This window comes from Punica granatum, chromosome 3 (assembly GCF_007655135.1).
Source record: "Punica granatum isolate Tunisia-2019 chromosome 3, ASM765513v2, whole genome shotgun sequence".
NCBI lineage: Eukaryota > Viridiplantae > Streptophyta > Magnoliopsida > Myrtales > Lythraceae > Punica > Punica granatum.
The window spans coordinates 38,517,976-38,536,051 of record NC_045129.1 but is presented as its reverse complement, the minus strand read 5'-3'; the positions used below and the strand labels follow the sequence as shown (position 1 = coordinate 38,536,051).

The 18,076-nt window shown below is 38.7% G+C and overlaps 2 protein-coding genes across 6 annotated transcripts; both read left to right on the top strand.

Moving 5' to 3' along the window:
* The first annotated feature begins 1,033 nt into the window (after positions 1-1,033).
* LOC116200090 lies at positions 1,034-6,710 on the top strand. Of its 5 annotated transcripts, XM_031530778.1 has the most exons (8): positions 1,034-1,292; positions 1,611-1,778; positions 1,882-2,355; positions 2,934-3,094; positions 3,622-3,714; positions 4,613-4,869; positions 5,085-5,305; positions 5,799-6,710. In XM_031530778.1, the coding sequence occupies exons 3-8, from the start codon at positions 2,008-2,010 to the stop codon at positions 6,177-6,179; spliced, it is 1,461 nt and encodes a 486-aa protein (XP_031386638.1). In that variant the 5' UTR covers positions 1,034-1,292; positions 1,611-1,778; positions 1,882-2,007; the 3' UTR covers positions 6,180-6,710. The 5 variants fall into 5 exon arrangements, with proteins under 5 accessions (XP_031386638.1, XP_031386641.1, XP_031386639.1 ...); XM_031530781.1 differs by lacking the exon at positions 1,611-1,778; XM_031530779.1 differs by having other exon boundaries at positions 1,614-2,355.
* Positions 6,711-11,762: 5,052 nt separating this feature from the next.
* LOC116199323 lies at positions 11,763-14,969 on the top strand. Its single transcript, XM_031529647.1, has 3 exons — positions 11,763-12,376; positions 12,842-13,009; positions 13,147-14,969. Exons 1-3 carry the CDS (start codon positions 11,822-11,824, stop codon positions 14,857-14,859), a joined length of 2,436 nt encoding a protein of 811 aa, XP_031385507.1. The 5' UTR covers positions 11,763-11,821; the 3' UTR covers positions 14,860-14,969.
* The last annotated feature ends 3,107 nt before the right edge of the window (positions 14,970-18,076 follow it).

The window sequence follows — 18,076 nt, the reverse complement described above, 5'->3', positions numbered from 1 at the left end:
ATTTCGCGAATTTTTTTAAAAAAATAATAATAATAATAATATTATTATTATTTCTTCTAATATATGTCTTATTGAGTTTCCTTCATAAGATTATCATACTCCTTCTCCCTGAATTTATGAAATTAATTTTCATTTACCTCCCCTCAATATTAGTTTCCCTTGGATTGAATTCCTACATCCGTTCTTGAACGTGGTTGTCATCTCATCTCACTTCATTTCTTCTCCTCTATTATTACAAAAGCCGAAAAAAATATCGTCTCACTTTCGCATATCCAAAATTCCCACATTATACTAATTCATTTTATAGGAGCCGTAAATCAAGAACATAATAGTGAATTTGTAAATTTGTAACAATAATCGCGCACATGCTTACTCTTTTATTGTAAATTATCTTTAAGATTTAATTGAAAATGGAAGAAAAAAAAGAAACACGAAATATCACACAGGCCAAATTTTCTTAAAGATACTCTTGTTACAAGTAGTGAACAAGTTTCCTATTAATCTAATTAACCTTGTGCTTAGCGCGATATACGTTTAGTATATACAATAGAACTAAAAGGAATGAAATGTGGAGTGACATAAGCTCGAAACACCTAAACCTCTTGTGGGAAAATCCACAAGTTTCTCAACCGGAAAATAATTTGAAAGATAAGAAGAAGGTTTAATGCAGTGATTCATGTCCCGATTAGAAAATACTAAATTATTAAAGAGGGTGTAGCGCGGTACGGCACGCATTTGTCTGGTGACTAAGAAGTTTTTAGACTCGATACTCATGTGAGACTACTTGTACAATTTTATTAAATATTTAGGATTTTTCAGTTCATTGTATTAAATTCATGAGCATTCTTTATAAATAAATAATAAAAAAAGAATTTTACGAGCCGAACACGTGTGATGGGCCGGAGGAGTTGATGTTGGGGCGAGCTGTCCATGGGCCCACAGGCGGCCCAGTCTTTACATCCTTCCCGTCCAATTTCCTTTCGTTGATCCCACCATCACCTACCGTCGAAAGCGACGCAGCTCACCCGACAAAGGCCGATATCATTACCCGATCTTTCATACAAACCAAAGCTTCTCTTCTTTTCCCTTCGATTCGATTCGATTCGATTTCGCCGCTGTTTGTGAGCTCACTCTGAATCTGAAATGGTTTGATCTCCAAAAAAGCGGGAACCGGCAGCTTCCTCGGAAATGCAATTCCACGCGATATCCTTTACCGTCTCTCCTAGAAATCTGGATCGATCTCGCGGAGCTTAATCAATCTTATTCCCAGCTCCGATCCTCGTTTTCTCGTGGTAATGTTGAATTTCTTCGTCCGCCAAGTGCAGCATCGGCTCGAATTCTCCATTTTGTTAGTATCTAGCTGATTTGAGCTGCATATTTCCTCCATTATCAATCCTTTGCAGCTCATTTTGATCAAGCCAGTTAGGTTCTAGTTTCGCAATTTTGAGGGATTGTCGATGTTAGTTTCTTGCTAAATATCGGGCTCATTGTTTCTTCATGTTGATCTTGGGTGGTACTAATGACCGATCCATTAATTTGTTCCGAGTCCTCGGTCTGTTTGATGTTGCGGTCGGGTGGCTAGTAAACTGCTTGTCGGTCTAATTTTGCAGCAGAGCGGCGAAGCTGGGCTTGGAATGACAGGCTTATAAACAGCTTACTGGAGATATTTATAACAAGAACTTACTTGCTGTTTGGGATTGCAGACAGCCGAGAGTCTCTCCGTTCTCAATACATGACCCGAGCTCGACACGGATATATTTGTTTCAGAAAAATAAAGCGTAGTTGCACCTCATGATCATCCATTTTGTTTTGCTGGCAGTTCAGGAGTTTAGTTACAATAACTAATCAACTCTGTGGAATGTTTCTCGTTTCCTTCTGCAGGATCGATGTTTTGACCAACCCTGGCAGTAATTTAGAATGCTAAAAGCTGTCTGAGTAATTCCATGGCACGGCCATTAACTTTTAAAGAATTTATTGCCTCCAGTTAAAAGCAGACCGGTTGGTCTAATGGAAGATCAAAAGTCTAGCTTAAGCAGAAATTCTGATATTGCTAGTGTCGTTCCCGGGAAAAGGGCCCCTACAAGAACATTGGTTGCTTCAAGACCAAAAGCTTTTCCTGGGGGTGCTTACAAGCACATAGCTTCTCTAAGGCATGGTGAAATAGGAAGTGGCGTGGTTGGTCGTGCAGCATTCTTTTTGCTCAAAGTTGCAGCATTAGAAGGTTTTCGAAGGCTCTCTAAGGCAAAATGTCCATTCGCTTGGCGTGGTCTTCAAGCTTTGCAGCTTCTTTGCTATCCTCCTCTGAAATGGATTCAGCATTGGGCTCCATTTAGAGGTTTGATAAAAACCATGCAGGTCAGTATCTTATTGATGATCTTATGTCATTAACAGCATATTGGTTTTCACGGATAAACAGAAAAGAGATGTATATCAGTCCATGTATATCTCTGAGTACTTGTTAGTCAGTAAAAGATATATAAGTAGCTTCTAAAATGTCACATTCTAAGGAGACTTCATCTCATGTAAACTCCTTCTATCCGACACTTGTGGGGCCACTTTCTTCGTAAGTAGCTTCATATGTTGATGCTTGCCACATATTTCTCCTTTGGGGTAGCACAATAGATGGCATTATCTATACTTTTATGGCTTTGGATGTTCTGCTGCTGGTTGAGCTATTATAATGTTGGACAATTTCAAATCTTCCAATGTACAAACTAAAATAGGATGATATCATCAGTTCCTTTCCTGGATGCCATGGGTTCGGTTTAATGATTTATTTTGTTATTCGATCCCATATAGTAATTGACATGTAACTTTTCTTCAGAAGTATTGTTGCTTTGTCATCCTTTGACATCATTATAGTGCTTGAGCTGGTCGACATTATGTTGATCTTTAGAGATCAATGATGACCTAATTGAAATTGCTATATTCAGGCACTATCGCGGCCTTTACTGGTCCTTTCAATTGCTACTGCATTCTCTGATCATGAGGAATCTAGCAGTGAGAACTCAGAAAGCAACAGTGATTCTCAGTCATACTCAGATGTGAGTTTGGATCCAGTCTCTGTACAGTCTGCTTCGGATACAAGGTGCATGTGAGGGACGTTATCTCTGAGTTTTAATTTTTTATGTTGCTTTTTATGAGACTGATATGGATTGTCTTAGAGATGGCTGTCTGGTTTCACCATAAGTTTTGTTTCTCCTTTTGTGGGATCATGGAATTAATGTTCGTTATGCTTGCGTTATCTTATATAGTCGGACCCATTTGATTCCTCTGGATCATTTCATCTTTCACGTAGTTATTACAAGCTTTAGTGATGTGGATCTGTCAAACTGAAACTGAAAACTACTGCAAGTGTAACGAGACTAGCAGGTCATTTTTGTTGCATGATCAAGCACTTTCTATCTGAACTGGGAAAGCTAGAAATGAAGTAATTGGGAATCCTCAAATATTGAATTTGGTTGCAAAGTTCAGAGATTATTATATTTCTGTAGTCTTTGATTGTTTTCCCCTGAATGAATGTAATAACAGCTGTTAATTCTAGATGTTTACTCATCTTACCTCACTAATGATCATCATCTATATCCGAATTTGCTAACATTGTTGTTCTATTATTTGCAGCCTCTGCAATGAAGCTCCTCGAGTAGCTTCTGAAAATTGGTTAATCTGTCTACATAAAGAACTGCAAAATCAGGGAATTAGCTTGCCAGATAGGTAAGTTGCTTGAAACATCATAGCAAGATGTATTGCAGAACACACGTGGTTTTCTTAGAATCGGAGAGAGGGTCCAGAATATGGTGTGAGAAAAATATTGGGCAATGAAGTTTTGTGGATTTGTTGCTCTGACTTTTACCTAGCCCAAAATTCAAATTATTCTTTTACTAGATTTCTACTTGGCTACCAGTAGGATGTTACACTTACATTTTAAACATTAATTAATGTATAATTTGATATTTCTAGTATAACTGTAACTATATTTTTAAAAAATTTTGAAATGTGAATTGGATCCTTTATAAGATATTAGAAATGGATATTTTATTCTACCTAAATCAATTAAATTAAAGAAGGAATAACAGAAAGAAAAATGGGCAAGAGAGAGGAAAGGAGATAGAAAGAGATAAGAGAGAGAGTAGTGGGAAGGCAATTCCAGGTGAGGCAGCAGACTGAAAGGCCCCCTACAACAGCCTCTAGCTCCTCAGCCTCCCCCGCCCGCCCCCTCCCCCTCTTCCTTTACAGTAATCTAATTTTTGTATTCTTTTAAATTATTTTTCTAACGAAAAAGTTAATGGAAGTTAGAAGACGCTATAAACAAAATAATTTTCAAACTATGCGCTTTAACTTTTAACAACTTTCACTTTTCGCTATATCTAGGAAAGAGAGTAAAGTATGAGTTTCTTTTTTGAAATTAACCCTTATAATTTTAACCTTACAATGGGCTTTTGTTGGTAAAGGAAAGTTACACGTCTACTTTCCTTTCCTTCTCCGTTTATAATACTGTAGATGATGTAAGTTGCTATTTCTCCCCCCTTTTATACCCAGTTTTATGCATGCCTTGCATATTATCATCTTTCTTCTTTTTGCAAGTGACCATGGCAAGTTAATGTTTTTGCAGAATCAATGATGATGAACTTCGTAGGTTTTATGTTGCCGCAAATGGTGACTTTTCATGCCTCTTGTCATCAGTTAAGAAGACAGTTCGTTGGAGAGATACCTACCGGATTCTTACTGAGGATGAACTAAAGATGTGGTCTGATATGCTTTTCTGGCATGGATTTGATGTCAAGAATCGGCCTTGTCTTATTGTGCGGCTTGGGCGAGCTTGCTTCAGTGTTCCCTCACATGAGAGACCCCGCTTTGCTCAAGCAGTCAGTATGTTTCTATCTGCCTTGATGAATTTTGGACCGATTCAGCTCCTTTCCAAAATGTGGTTCTTAATGATGCATGGAACAGTTACACAAGTATAATTGATTTTGAATGTTGGGCTATTGGATATCTTTTCAAATCAATGTTCCCCATGTCTGATCAATTTTCTCAATGGGATTATGTTTCTTCAATTTGACTCAAGTTTCACTTTGCAACTGCAGTATCTCAAGTGGAACATGGAGTTCTTAGCTTAGTTGATGCAGAAAACGGTCAAATTACAGTTCTGGTAGATTGTGAAGGATTACCTCCATATAGAATCCCCATGCAGATGTTGCGATCCTGCTTTTCACTTCTGCAAGATCATTACCCCAATCGGCTTGGTTGTTTATTTGTTATAAGGCTTCCCCCAGTAGTGCGGGTTATTGCTCAGACTCTCATCCAAGTAAGAGATTTGCACTCTCTTTCCTGGCTCCCCCTCTCCGTCTCTCTCATCCATTTTGGTTGGATCTCAATTGAATGTCATCTTTTCTTTGTCATGGTTTTACTGGTATACTTGCAAGTTCTGGGTAATATATTTTCTGGTATCTAGAAATAAGGGTACGTGGCTTGCTGTTCCTGGGTAGGTATGGCTGATTCAACATCCTGGAAGCGGAAAACGTTCCCAGTGGAACGTATATGATATCACAATCTTGGCACTCTGATAGTTATTTTTTATCTAAATTTACTGATCTTAGAAAAACATCGGGTTGGAATTAAAAGAAAAGCTTCTGGTTCCATAGTCTGGGAAGAGGAACTTACCTGCTCGGTAGAGCAAACAAATCTAGAACCTATCCACTTATGTGTTTCCAACCTTTTCCTCCTATGCTTAGAACCTACAAACACCTCTTTCTGGGGAAAAAAAAGAAAAAAGAAAATGACTTTGTATACTCTCTCAGGTTCTGAGACCCACTACACGAGAAAAGCTGAGGATTGAAGGAGAGATGTATCTGAAAGTTCTGTCCGAGTGCCTTCAGATGCTGCCAGCATATCTTGGTGGGAAATGTGGTTGCGAGAAATGCAGAAATCCTGGAAATCATAGTATGCACCCTTTTTCAGATGGTCCCAGTTGGTCAAACTCAATGCCCGATGGTAGCGAGAGAGAGGGCTCCGAAGATCTTGCTCCGAACTATTTGATGAAAGAATCTGACATGGACTCGGAAGATACTTTCAACCAAGTTGTGAGAACTTTTATGATTGCTGTCCTCATGCTGTGGCTGCTTGTTGCTTTAATTGCAGGGTTATATGATCCCGAGAGTCGTCCCTTTGCAGCACCCTGAGATAAAGGTCCCTCAATTAGTTTCCTTGGGTCTAGGGCCATTTTTGTATTTGATTTAGGCTGGCTTTATATATACGAGTTGATGGATTTTGCTGTTAATAGCTGTTGGGTACTGTAAGTATAGCTTGGCTATCTTTCTTACCTTCTCAGTTGAAGAAGAGTTTGGTAAAGCTAATAATGCGGTAAACTTATTGAGGTGATGACTCAAATCATTATTCTTAAAAGGGAATTGTGGTGACGAAGTTAGCTAAATTTTATTATCATGTAAGTCATTCATGTAGTCCGAGGAGAAAACATGGGATACCTCCCTACAAGATCTTCACAATGAGTGAGTGAAGCAAAATATGAAATGCGATCTGAGACCAGGGAGATTCTTTTGTTATGTCTAATGTTAAAGTAGGAACAGAAGGACCACGCGGAAGACAGACAAGAGCCGGACTGGTCGATCTGCAGGAGGTCACTCTTGAGGACTGGGCTGAGCTAATCAGTTAGGAGGCGTTTGGTTTCAGAGTAACTTTGATTTTGATTTTGATTTTGATTTTGATTTTGATTTTGAAAAAAGACAAATGAGATGGTATTATAAATTTGATTTGGGAAACGTGTATTTTTATTGTGTAGTGTGTAGAGTTAAAATTAAAATCATGATTCTAAAATTTGATCACGAAACCAAACGGGCCAACAGTGCGCTCAGCATCAGAACATGTGATTGCTTTCTTAATTATTATATTGATTGATTCTACAAACATCTCTAGCTTCGCTCGGTAGCAAGTTCCAGGAATCTGGATTGAGTGGATTTCATCTTCAGCAGAAGCTTTACAGTATGAGTACGTAAGTGGACCATGTGATTCACCTTCCTTGGAATGGCTCATGCCGAGGAAAGTCCTTGCCATGTATCTGGTCCGGTGAAATGTAATGAAATGAGTTTTTGTTGCCGAGCTAGAATGAAATATAGAAATAGGGGACACGCGATGAAATATAGTTAAATCTTTACACCTTATATTCTTCTATGCAATAAAAACATGCGTATTTAATCATTATTCTTCTTCTTCTTCTTCTTCATTTTGTTAATTAAAATTTTCGAATTGGTGGGATGAACATTTTTTGGAACGAACATTTCCCGACTTTTTTCGAAGGAATATCCATTTCATCTTTAAAAAAAGAAAATCATCACAATAGAATGATCATTTCAACTTTTATGAGTGCTACCAAATGCAAAGTAGAGTGAAATACAATACGTTAATTTTAACCAGTTTGATTTCATTCCTTCGTACCAATTATAATCTAACGCAATTGCGGTGGTTGCATTAGATATTTCCTCAAATGATCTTTATCTGCCCTGGGAGCTGAAGAGGAGGGAGGAGGAGGGGGGCTCCACTCTTCCACCATAGCCTTCTTTTTTTTTTTCTTTTTTTTTTATTGGCGACCAAAATTTGTGAGTTATGACGTCAGGGAGTGAACCCTTCTTCCCTTCCCTTTCGTTCCCTCTCCAAACTTTCTGGTTTTATCTTCGAATATTCAAGTGGGCCAACCAACACCAATCCACTATTCTATTCCTCCCTTCCTCCTTTTCCTAACTTACCGCTTGATTTCTCTCTCTCTCTCTTCTCTTTGCTATGGTCTGAAATCACTATCCATTGATTATGGTTTATATGACAGTGGGTGACCTTTGGGATTTCGAACAGATAAAAAGACAGAGACCGATGACGCGGGCTAAGCTAATGGGAATGCTAAGTACACACACACACACACACACATATAAAAGGAAAGGATCCTCGACATATCGAGTGTTGGATGATGCAGAATACAACCGACAAAATATAGGCAATGGGTGCTTCTTAATTGTGATGGATGAAACGTAATGGTTTTCGATTTTTTAAGGCGAAGCTGGGTATGCATATGAGACCAACCCAACTATAAAAAAAATGAAATGTCAAATCTGAACATGGTTGGTGGGGCACTCTGTTGAAATTGGAATTCACAAACATCCCAACTCTAGGCTAGATTTTGTCTAAATCCTTGGTAAAACGATGCCTCAAAATTTATACCTTATATGAGCTCTGCGCCACAAACTTGACTATGAAGTCTAATATCCACGAGGAATTCCACGTCAAAATGGGAATTTAAACGAAAGAAGCATGTCGATGGTGGGACTTCACAGTAAGAGAAAATTAAACGGAACCCTTACCGTCCTATATCGGACCGTCCTTGAGATCCCCAGGATCATAGGATAGGTTGGACGACCATCCCGACCATGTTACGTTTCGAGCTATCTTATTTATGCATAAAGATCCGTCTAATAATAAATTCTTTTTTTTTTTTTGGATGAATCGTCTAATAATAAATTCATTTTACTGCCAATGAAGTTACACGTAGAGTTAAAAACGAAAACAACAGGGAGAGGGCAGAAGTTTTTCAAAAGAGACTAGAAAATATAATTTGGGCCAATGACAGGGCCGAGCTACATGGGATCCCAACAAACCTGTTCTTGTGATGACGTATACATATGCATAATATATATATATATATATATATATATTATGTTATATGTGTGTGTGCGTATATATATATAGGTCGTGGGAGGACTACACTTGCAGTGGTATGAGTATTCTACGAAAATGGAGGTAAAATTGTTGGGGGTAAAAGGCTTGGATGGTATAGAACCTTTTACCAATATAATTTTTTTTAATAACAATTGAATATAAAACGTTTTAAAATGTTACAATAACCTATATTTCGTAAATTACTCATTGACGCCGTTAGCTCTCGTTGACGTGGCATCCGACTTGTTATATGAACATCCAATGTGGCTAAAACAATACAATAAAAAATTATTTTAAAAGATTTTAATTAAAATTAAAGAAAAATAATATGAAATTAGAAGGAACAAACTTCTCTCTTCACTCTCTTATCCTTTACCCTCTCTCTCCTCTCCTCTGCCCACCGGAGCTTCTCAACTGGCAGCTCTCGTCGGATTGCCTCACCGGATTAGCCTCTCCGCTACCTAGACCCGAGCCCTCTCTCTCTCTCTCCCCTCTTCTTCTCATTCTTCCGTCATTTTTTTTAAAATTATCTTAATCGGTACATGACGTGTATATAAAAAGAAATAATTATATGATTATAATACAACGTCTATACAAGAAAAACTAGGATTTGAAATCGTAATTTCCTCTATTAAATATATATGTGTGTGTATATATACACACACACTTATATACCAACTAACAAATATATATACTTACTTTGAATCCCAATCAAACATATGACATATTTCATCAGTCATTCACGAGTTATGTTGCAAAATGGCACGAGAGCTCAATGAGACATCTTGGATCATGCAAGAATTTTCTTTTCCCCTGACGATGACCAGGCACGAAGGACCTTATATATTGCTTTAATTAAACTTTTGCACTATAAAAGAAGGAAAAAAAGGGGATTGAATTGTTAATAAATGAAATAAAGGGTTCTCCTGCTTGCTTTAACGAACTTGCTGGGAATAATAATATTATATATATATTATATATATATATATATACAGCAGAATAAGATATTGACGAAATCGCGGCGTCGCACGCATATTTGACCTTTCCCCCCCGTCAAGGAGCAGGGATATTCATGCATTATATATTTGCTGAAAATTGTTTGGTTTAGTGGAAATCTAAGAAGACCCCACTTTAGCTTTTCTACTCCTCATTACATGCATTAATTGATTTAATAATAATATAATTTATTTAATTATTTGCCAATAAACAATTTTTCAAGCTATATCACTAATAAAGTTGAACATCGTACGTACTTTGTTTATCTTTTCCCTCAGCCAATGTTGCTTTTTTTCCCTCGCTCCCTCCATAAAAGACGCCATGCCATGCCATGCCATGCGTGCTTTGACACAAATGGTCTTTTTTCCTAATTAATTATATTATAAATAGGATGACATAGCTTTATTATACGAATTCCCCATCGTATGTTTATACAAATATAGGGTCATATATATATATATATATATATATATATATATTTCTTTTTCTCTTATATATTTTTTTTGGTAAATATAAAATTGTGGAATATATTGTTCTCGTAATTTCTGAAGATCGAACATTAAAGGTTATTTTTCTTTCCAACAAATGCGCTTCCCGAGGTCCGGATTTGTACTATTCTCCTTACAGGGAGTTGAAACTGTTTAATACTCAACCAACACTTCGTTAGTTTATCTTATATCTTGTTTGAATAAGAGGGGAAGGGAGGAGAAAGAAAATTGTATGGAATTTCCAAAATTCCCTAACAACTTTCCCTCCTCTCCATTTTATTTCACCCAATCTAAACGGATGATTAAAGAAAGTGTCATTATCTTATTGTCTGAGACTAGTTTCTGTTAAGATATATATTAATTTGATTATGGGTTTAAAAGATATTTTTAGTAAATTTCAATGTCAGTTTTTGACCCGCACCAAATCTTGGTACTGGTCATATATGATGCTCTAGCAGACAACAATTCCTTGCAGGATTTATATTGCTCCTTGTAGTCTTTCCATATAGAGGAATTCCAACGATCTAAATAGATCGTGCAGCAAGATATATGAGGGCCACAAAAAAAAAAGAAAAAGAGCTAGCTTTTTCTACACACATTTTTTTTTAATTATCACAAATTACTTTTGGAGGGCGGCCATAGGTATGCACTCATCTCGGATCTCGTTCAAAAGCTTTCTGCATTGATAAGCGCCGGACAAGCCAACTAAAAAGCCCAGAAAATAAAAAATACGAGCGTCGTCCATCGGTCAAAGCACCCAGGAAACATGCATGCATGTATATATTCTTCACTTTCCATTTATGAAAAAAAATATGTATATATATATATATATATATATGTAAGGTGATTTTCACTTATGTGTATATACACACATTCATACATACAATTATATGCTTCAATCAAGATATGATGTTATAAAAAGGATGCACGTCAATATCATCTACACTGTAATACATGCTAAAGATATCAATTAATGGAGACTAATAACATTGATGTTGAACCTCGAAGGTATACATGACATGTATGAAGTTGTTTATCATCGCATCACACATATGAACAGATATATATATATATATATATATGTACTTATTCATCAACTTAATCATATGACAATTTTCTTGTAGATGTATTGTCGTATTATCAAGAATACTCTTAGACTCGTTTCTTTTATTTCTCGCCTTTTCTATTCAAAGTAATTTCAGTGCATTTAATCGTTTATGGTAATCCATTATAATCGAAATTCCTTATGTATATGCGAGTGTTTGTTATGTATATATGTGTGTGTGAAATATATGAAATGAAAGATAATTAGAACGCGACTATACTATATATATATATATATATATATATATCTCCTTGTCCTTGCTTGAGTTGGAGTTGACATCTACCACCGAGAATTAACTGCGTCATCCTCATGGATCCCACTTAATTAATTAATAATTAATTTGTCAATCCCTCCCCGTGTCCAATTCCCATTCTAATTCCATTCCCTACTTAAACCCCCTCCCACGCTCTGTAGACCACAGACCACACAAGGTTTCTAGGATTGTCGGGAAAGAATCCAGAATTCCTATTCCCGACCCATTCCTCATTAACTCCCAGTAACATACTACACGTAGATGGCAATGTCATCGTCTGCTGCAGCTTCCGAGCATTCCAGGCGAGCCTGGACGACGTGCCTTTCCTCGGCCTTCAGGGCTACCCTGGCCTGCACCATCGTAGCTGGCGCCACCCTGTATAGTCCCTCCCCTTTCCAGCGCCAGGTGGCCCTCCCCGCGTTCAGCTACGTCACCGTGGTCCTCATCGTGATGGACGCCACACTGGGCGACATGTGGCGGAGCTGCTGGCTTGCCCTGTATGCAACCGCCCAGAGCGTGGGGCCGGCCATCCTGAGCCTGTGGCTCATTGGCGGGCCTGCTCGGCTCTCTAAGGCCACTACCTCCATTGCGGTGGCCATGGCCGCCTTCGTAGTGGTGCTCCCCGAGAGGACGCACCTGGTGGCAAAGCGCATCGCACTGGGGCAGATTGTGCTGATATACGTGGTTGGGTTCATCGACAAAGAGCATGCCGATGCCATCATGCACCCAGTTCATGTGGCGGCTAGCACTGCAGTCGGGCTATTGGCGTGTGTTTTGGCCTTGCTGCTGCCTATCCCAAGGCTAGCCACTAACGAGGTACATCCGTAAATATACATACGTACATATATATATATACCTATATATATGTATGTATCACGTTGTTTGCATGAATGTCAACTGATGTTATGATGAATGGAGTACGGACCGTCCGGTTCAGGGCACTTTGCTAGTGGCGGCCACTCTTACTTGACTATATCCCGCGATCAAATGTTGACGGACGACAGTGCAGAAATTAGGTGCAACCATAGGTGCATGAATACACATTTCATAAGCAAAATTGAAATACACATATGCAAAAAAATAACCGTATCCAATAACTAAGAAATTATAGGATAAAATTAACATATGGTCTCATTCATATATATATATATATATATAGAGAGAGAGAGAGCCAAACATATATATATATATATATATTTCGCATCTGATTAGTACATAATAAATTTATTTCAAGAAAACCGCATTTTAATATGAATTCTATTGAATCGTGGATGTTCACAGGTTAAGGAGAGTTGCGAGCAGTACGTGGAGAATGCTTCGAACAGGCTGAAGCTCTTCGTTAAGGCGTTTAGTGCGGAGGATGCCAACTCCTCTCTCTCGTCTATCTCCCAAGCCAAGTGCTTATCCCATTCTGCAAATAAACTTATCCACAGTACCAAGCGCTATCAGGTTAGCTTCCAGAAAAAAACAGCCGATCAGTATATTATGCTTTATAATCATAGATATATCTCTGTTAGATGACCCATCTTTTTGTTATACCGAACTGAGTTGATGTAATAACGTGAATTATGACTTGCCACGTACAGGAAAGTGTGCAATGGGAGCAGATACCCTTCATCAAGTCCTCGAACTCTCATCAAGGCAATCCCGGGGACGGCCTGCAAAAAGTAGAGACACATCTGCGCGGAATGGAGATTGCACTGACGAGTTCGTCTCATTCATTTCCCATCAAGTTGCCCAATCAAGAACTCGAAAATGGCCTGATTGCTCTGGAGAAACAAGTTAACCTTTGGTCTAATTCGAATTCCTCGACAGCCCCAGCTGAGTCAATCGCAGAACAAAAGACATCTAATAATAAGTCCATCCATGTACTTCACGAAGTCTCAACATCCCTTCGTGAGTTGTCCTCCGCTTTCTTCATGTTCTGCTTGAAGTCACTAGCAAAACCATTTGATCCCGTCCAGAATCAAACTCTTACGAGCACCAAGGAATCACCCGACTCCGGGAAGCAAAACACCGGCAATTGGCTTACGACGTTTCGAGCCCCCAAACGGCTTATGCCGGCATTAAAGTGCTCGCTTTCTCTGGGCCTCGCGACGATGCTCGGGCTCATGTACAGCAGAGAAAACGGGTTCTGGGCCGGGCTTCCAGTGGCCATAAGCCTGGCCTCGGCCCGCGAGGCAACTTTCAAGGTTGCGAACGTCAAGGCACAGGGGACTGTCCTAGGAACTGTTTATGGAGTGGTGGGCTGCTTCCTCTTTGAAAGGTTCCTGATAGTGAGGTTCTTTTCACTCATTCCGTGGTTCATTTTCACGAACTTCCTGAGGAGCAGTAGGATGTACGGGCAGGCGGGCGGGATCTCGGCGATCATTGGGGCTGTCCTTATTCTAGGCCGGAAGGACTTCGGCCCGCCCACCGAGTTTGCTATCGCCAGGATTGTCGAGACATTCATCGGCTTGTCCTGTGCTGTTGCAGTCGAGGTTGTGCTGTCCCCTGTTAGGGCCTCAACCCTGGCCAGACGGCACCTTGGCAAAACTCTCGTGGCGCTGCACGAATGCATTGGCTCGTGCGATCTTCGACAAGGTGGCGGGGCCGTCTTGGAAAAGGGCCTGAGGAAGCTTAAGGGCCACGTAAATGGGCTAAGCAAGTGCATTGGTGAGGCTGACGTGGAGCCTAACTTTTGGTACATGCCCTTTCATAGTGCTTGCTATAGTAAGCTCTCTAGGTCATTATCCAAGTCGGTTGATTTATTGCATTTTGGGTCCAATGCACTCCGAACATTGTCAGAGAAACTCGAGGATCATGCAGCATCTTGGAAGGACATTAACGACGAACTAGATGCTGACCTTAAACTCTTCAAGGACCTGACAAACTCTTCGATAAAATGTCTTGAGGAGGTCGTCTCGGTAAAATCACTGGAGTTGCTCGACAAGAAGCTGGAAGAGAACAACAACGACAGCAAGGTTTCTTGTGATCTTGAACTGGGGAAAACATCAACAACACCCAAATTATTATCGGCTTTGGATGAAGATGAGATTGAGAAGGTCGTGTGTTCTTACCTTCAGCATGCACAGGAGGTAGTTGACAAGATATTCGGTGTTGAAGGTCAGGATTTGGACAACGAGGCCAAGAGCGAAGTTGTTCTGAGCTTAAGCGCATTCGGATATTTCATGCTTAGCGTAATGAGGGAGACCGTAGAAATCGAAAATATGATTAGAGAATTCATCCAATGGGAGAACCCGTCGAATGATATAAACTTGCATGAAATTGCATGCAAGGTGCAAGCTCTGTACAGTTAATTGACCGATCGAAGGTTTTCTGCAAATTGCAACATTAGGGAAACACTCAGGATATTTGTCGTGTTTCTCTATGAAAAACAACCATCTAACTTGAATGAATTATCAGTGGATGCCAGCGCCACATCTCACTTAATTTACTTTTTCTTTTTTTCGATGTGCACCCCGGTACTAGGTGGAGTCCAACAGTCCCTCCCTGATTTTTTTTTCCGGTAAATTCAGCCCTTCCCTAATTAATCTATAAATCATGTCGGCTCATTAAAAATGTAAAGCTACCAATCATAGTTTTTCTCAATTCACCAATACTCAAACATCAAAGCTAATACGAGAAGAATAATAGCTCATCCACTTCAACAAATTCACATTGGTAATTTTACTCTTTTTTTTTTGCTGGTATAATCAAAGCACTAAGCTAAATATAATCTGTGTTCGATATTGACTATAGGGAAAAAAATTATAAAAACCATCGAAAAATGATTTAAGGAATAAAACTAACTATATATATATATTTATTTATTTATTTTTAACGAGAGGAGGCTCATGGATCATATTACAAGATGAAAAAATAGAAAATTTAGATGTGACACTAAGTAACTTGGGCTCCGTTTGTGAACGGAGTTTAATTTTAGAATCGTGATTTTGATTTTAACTTTATCCACTACACAACAAAAATACACGTTTCCCAAGTCAAATTTATAATACAATCTCATTTGTTCTTTTCCAGAATCAAAATCAAAATCAAAATCAAACTCTGTTTCCAAACGCACCCTTGGTTTCTCAAAGAGTGAATAGGCAATTTGGACGATGAGATTGGGGTGTCACATCAATTAGGTCTCAGACTTTTTTACATCAATTTAGTCCTTTAAATTTAAAAGTTACATTAATTGGATCCTTGATATATCAATTACGACTCTCAGTTTGCATAGACACATCAATTTAGTGCTTAAGTTTATAAATTTGCATCAATTTGGTCCTTTATCACATTAGATAGGTCCCTTTTTACTGAAAATGCATCAATTTGATCCCTTTTTTTTTTTTTACTGAAAATACATAAAAAGATTCTCTTTGATACATCAATTAAGTCCTTCCGTTATGACAGTGTTAAGTGAGGACTATGTTATATCATATGGGTCCATTTATTTTTTTCTTTTTATTGTTTTTAATAGATTTTTTTTAAAAAAGTAGGGGAGCTCCGATCGGGGGCTCTCCTGTTGAGCTCCCCTAGACGAGGTCACTGCAGGGTCTTGAAAGAGAGGGAGTAGAGGGGAGAGCTTCGGTTGGGGCTCCCCTCGGCGATCTTCGACCTAGGCGAGGTCGACCGGGGTGTCCAAGAACCTTCGGCGACCTTGCCCTAGGGGGAGAAAACAGAGAATAAGAAAACAAAATGGGTTCAAATTAAAAAAAAAAGGTGTAATGCAATAGTGCACGTCCTCGCCTGGTAATCAAAAGGTTCCAAGTTCGATAGCAGTGGGACTATCCATGTCACTTTATTAGTTAGTGGAATTCATTTTATTATACTAGATCCACGTGCCTCCCTTATAAAAAAAATCAGTTCAAATTAGACTTTGTAGCATATTTCTTTGTAACTTTCCTAAACAACCAATTTAAAGTAAATACCATATTTCTAATTATGGGGCTTTTGAACTTTCAGACCGTGATACCCATCGAAAAAAATAAATACATCATTAGTTCTTCTTCGAATATTTTTCAAATTCAAGGGGTCAATATAGAGACTCCACTTCCATCAAGGCTATGTCAAGCTCTCTAGATGTATCTACACTGGTATTAATTCTTTACTAAGCTAATTAGCAATTGGGGTGTCTTTCAGACCACCCAACTAAGGGCAACCCTTGATATCGTGTAGAATTTGGGAGACCGGAAACTTGAATTTCTTTCATGTGCGAACATGTACATATAGAAACAAACGTATCAAGAATATAATGTAAAATATCCCACATATCCCACAAAATATGGAATAATAGATGCTGCCCAACTCTAATTGGAAATATTCTACCTAACTAACCAAATCTACAAAAGAGAGTATACGAGGAATATATACAAGGGAATATATTCTGCAATACTTTCATCAAGTTAGAGAATGAGAGGGTTCCGAATACCCAACCCGCGGCGGTGAAGAAACTGGAAGCAGTCTCGACAGAGAGCCTTTGTGAATATGTCAATAAGGTGGAGTTCAGTAAAGTGGAGATATGTGTGGTAGCAATGATGTGTGATTGGATATGTTCACGGATAAAATTACAATCGATCTCAATATGTTTGATCCGCTCGTTAAAAATCAGATTACCATCAACATGAAGAGCTAGTTGGTTGTCAATGAAATGGGCTGAATTATAGTGACACCAAGTGAAGAGAGAGGGGGTTTTGGAGGTCTGACATGGTGGCGATGAATAGATTGGCCGAAACAGATAAAATGAAGCTTCGATCTGGGAGACTGAAAACTTGTTTTATTCACAATTCATATTCATATGGGAGCAAAAACGTAATATCAAGAATATCCCACAAAATACGTCCTACTCAACTAATTAGATATATCACAAAATCAATAGTTTTTTTTTTAATTTAAATTTCTTATCATAATATAGCCGTTTATCGCCCTGAGTCTCGACTATGCGCATTGCAAATAGAACCAAAGTCGGATGATTACGATCTTTCTGCAAGGAGGGGCTATAATATATTTGTGTATAGCATAAATGTCTATATAGTTACTAATATATAAAGCTAAAGGGTTCCCTTTTCATCTCGCTTTCAGTTTTCTAAAACACTCATATTCCTCCTAATCTCAAAAATCAGAACCATTGAAACAGTGATAAGATGGTAATTTAAAACCAATAACTACTCAATATCCATGTTTCCTCCTCTTCCTCTCGTCGCTTGTTGCTCCATGTGTAGTAACAACCTACAGAGACGTGGTCTGTGAGCTCAGCAGAGCTCATGAAGTCAGCGAAGTCCCTCCTGCTTTGTCGATGACATTCTCCCTCCCAACTGTTTTAACCTCTACAATATCCTTGATGACGTTGAAATCCCCCATCAGCACCCAGTTATGTCTCATGTTCCCAGCCAAGGCCTGCAGATCATGCCATAACAACCTTCTCTTAACCATATCATTTGAAGCGTAAACAAAAGTTACCGCAATCCAGCCAACTCCTTTAAGCACATTGAATAAAAGGTGTATAAATTGGCTAGACATGCTAAGTACTTGCAG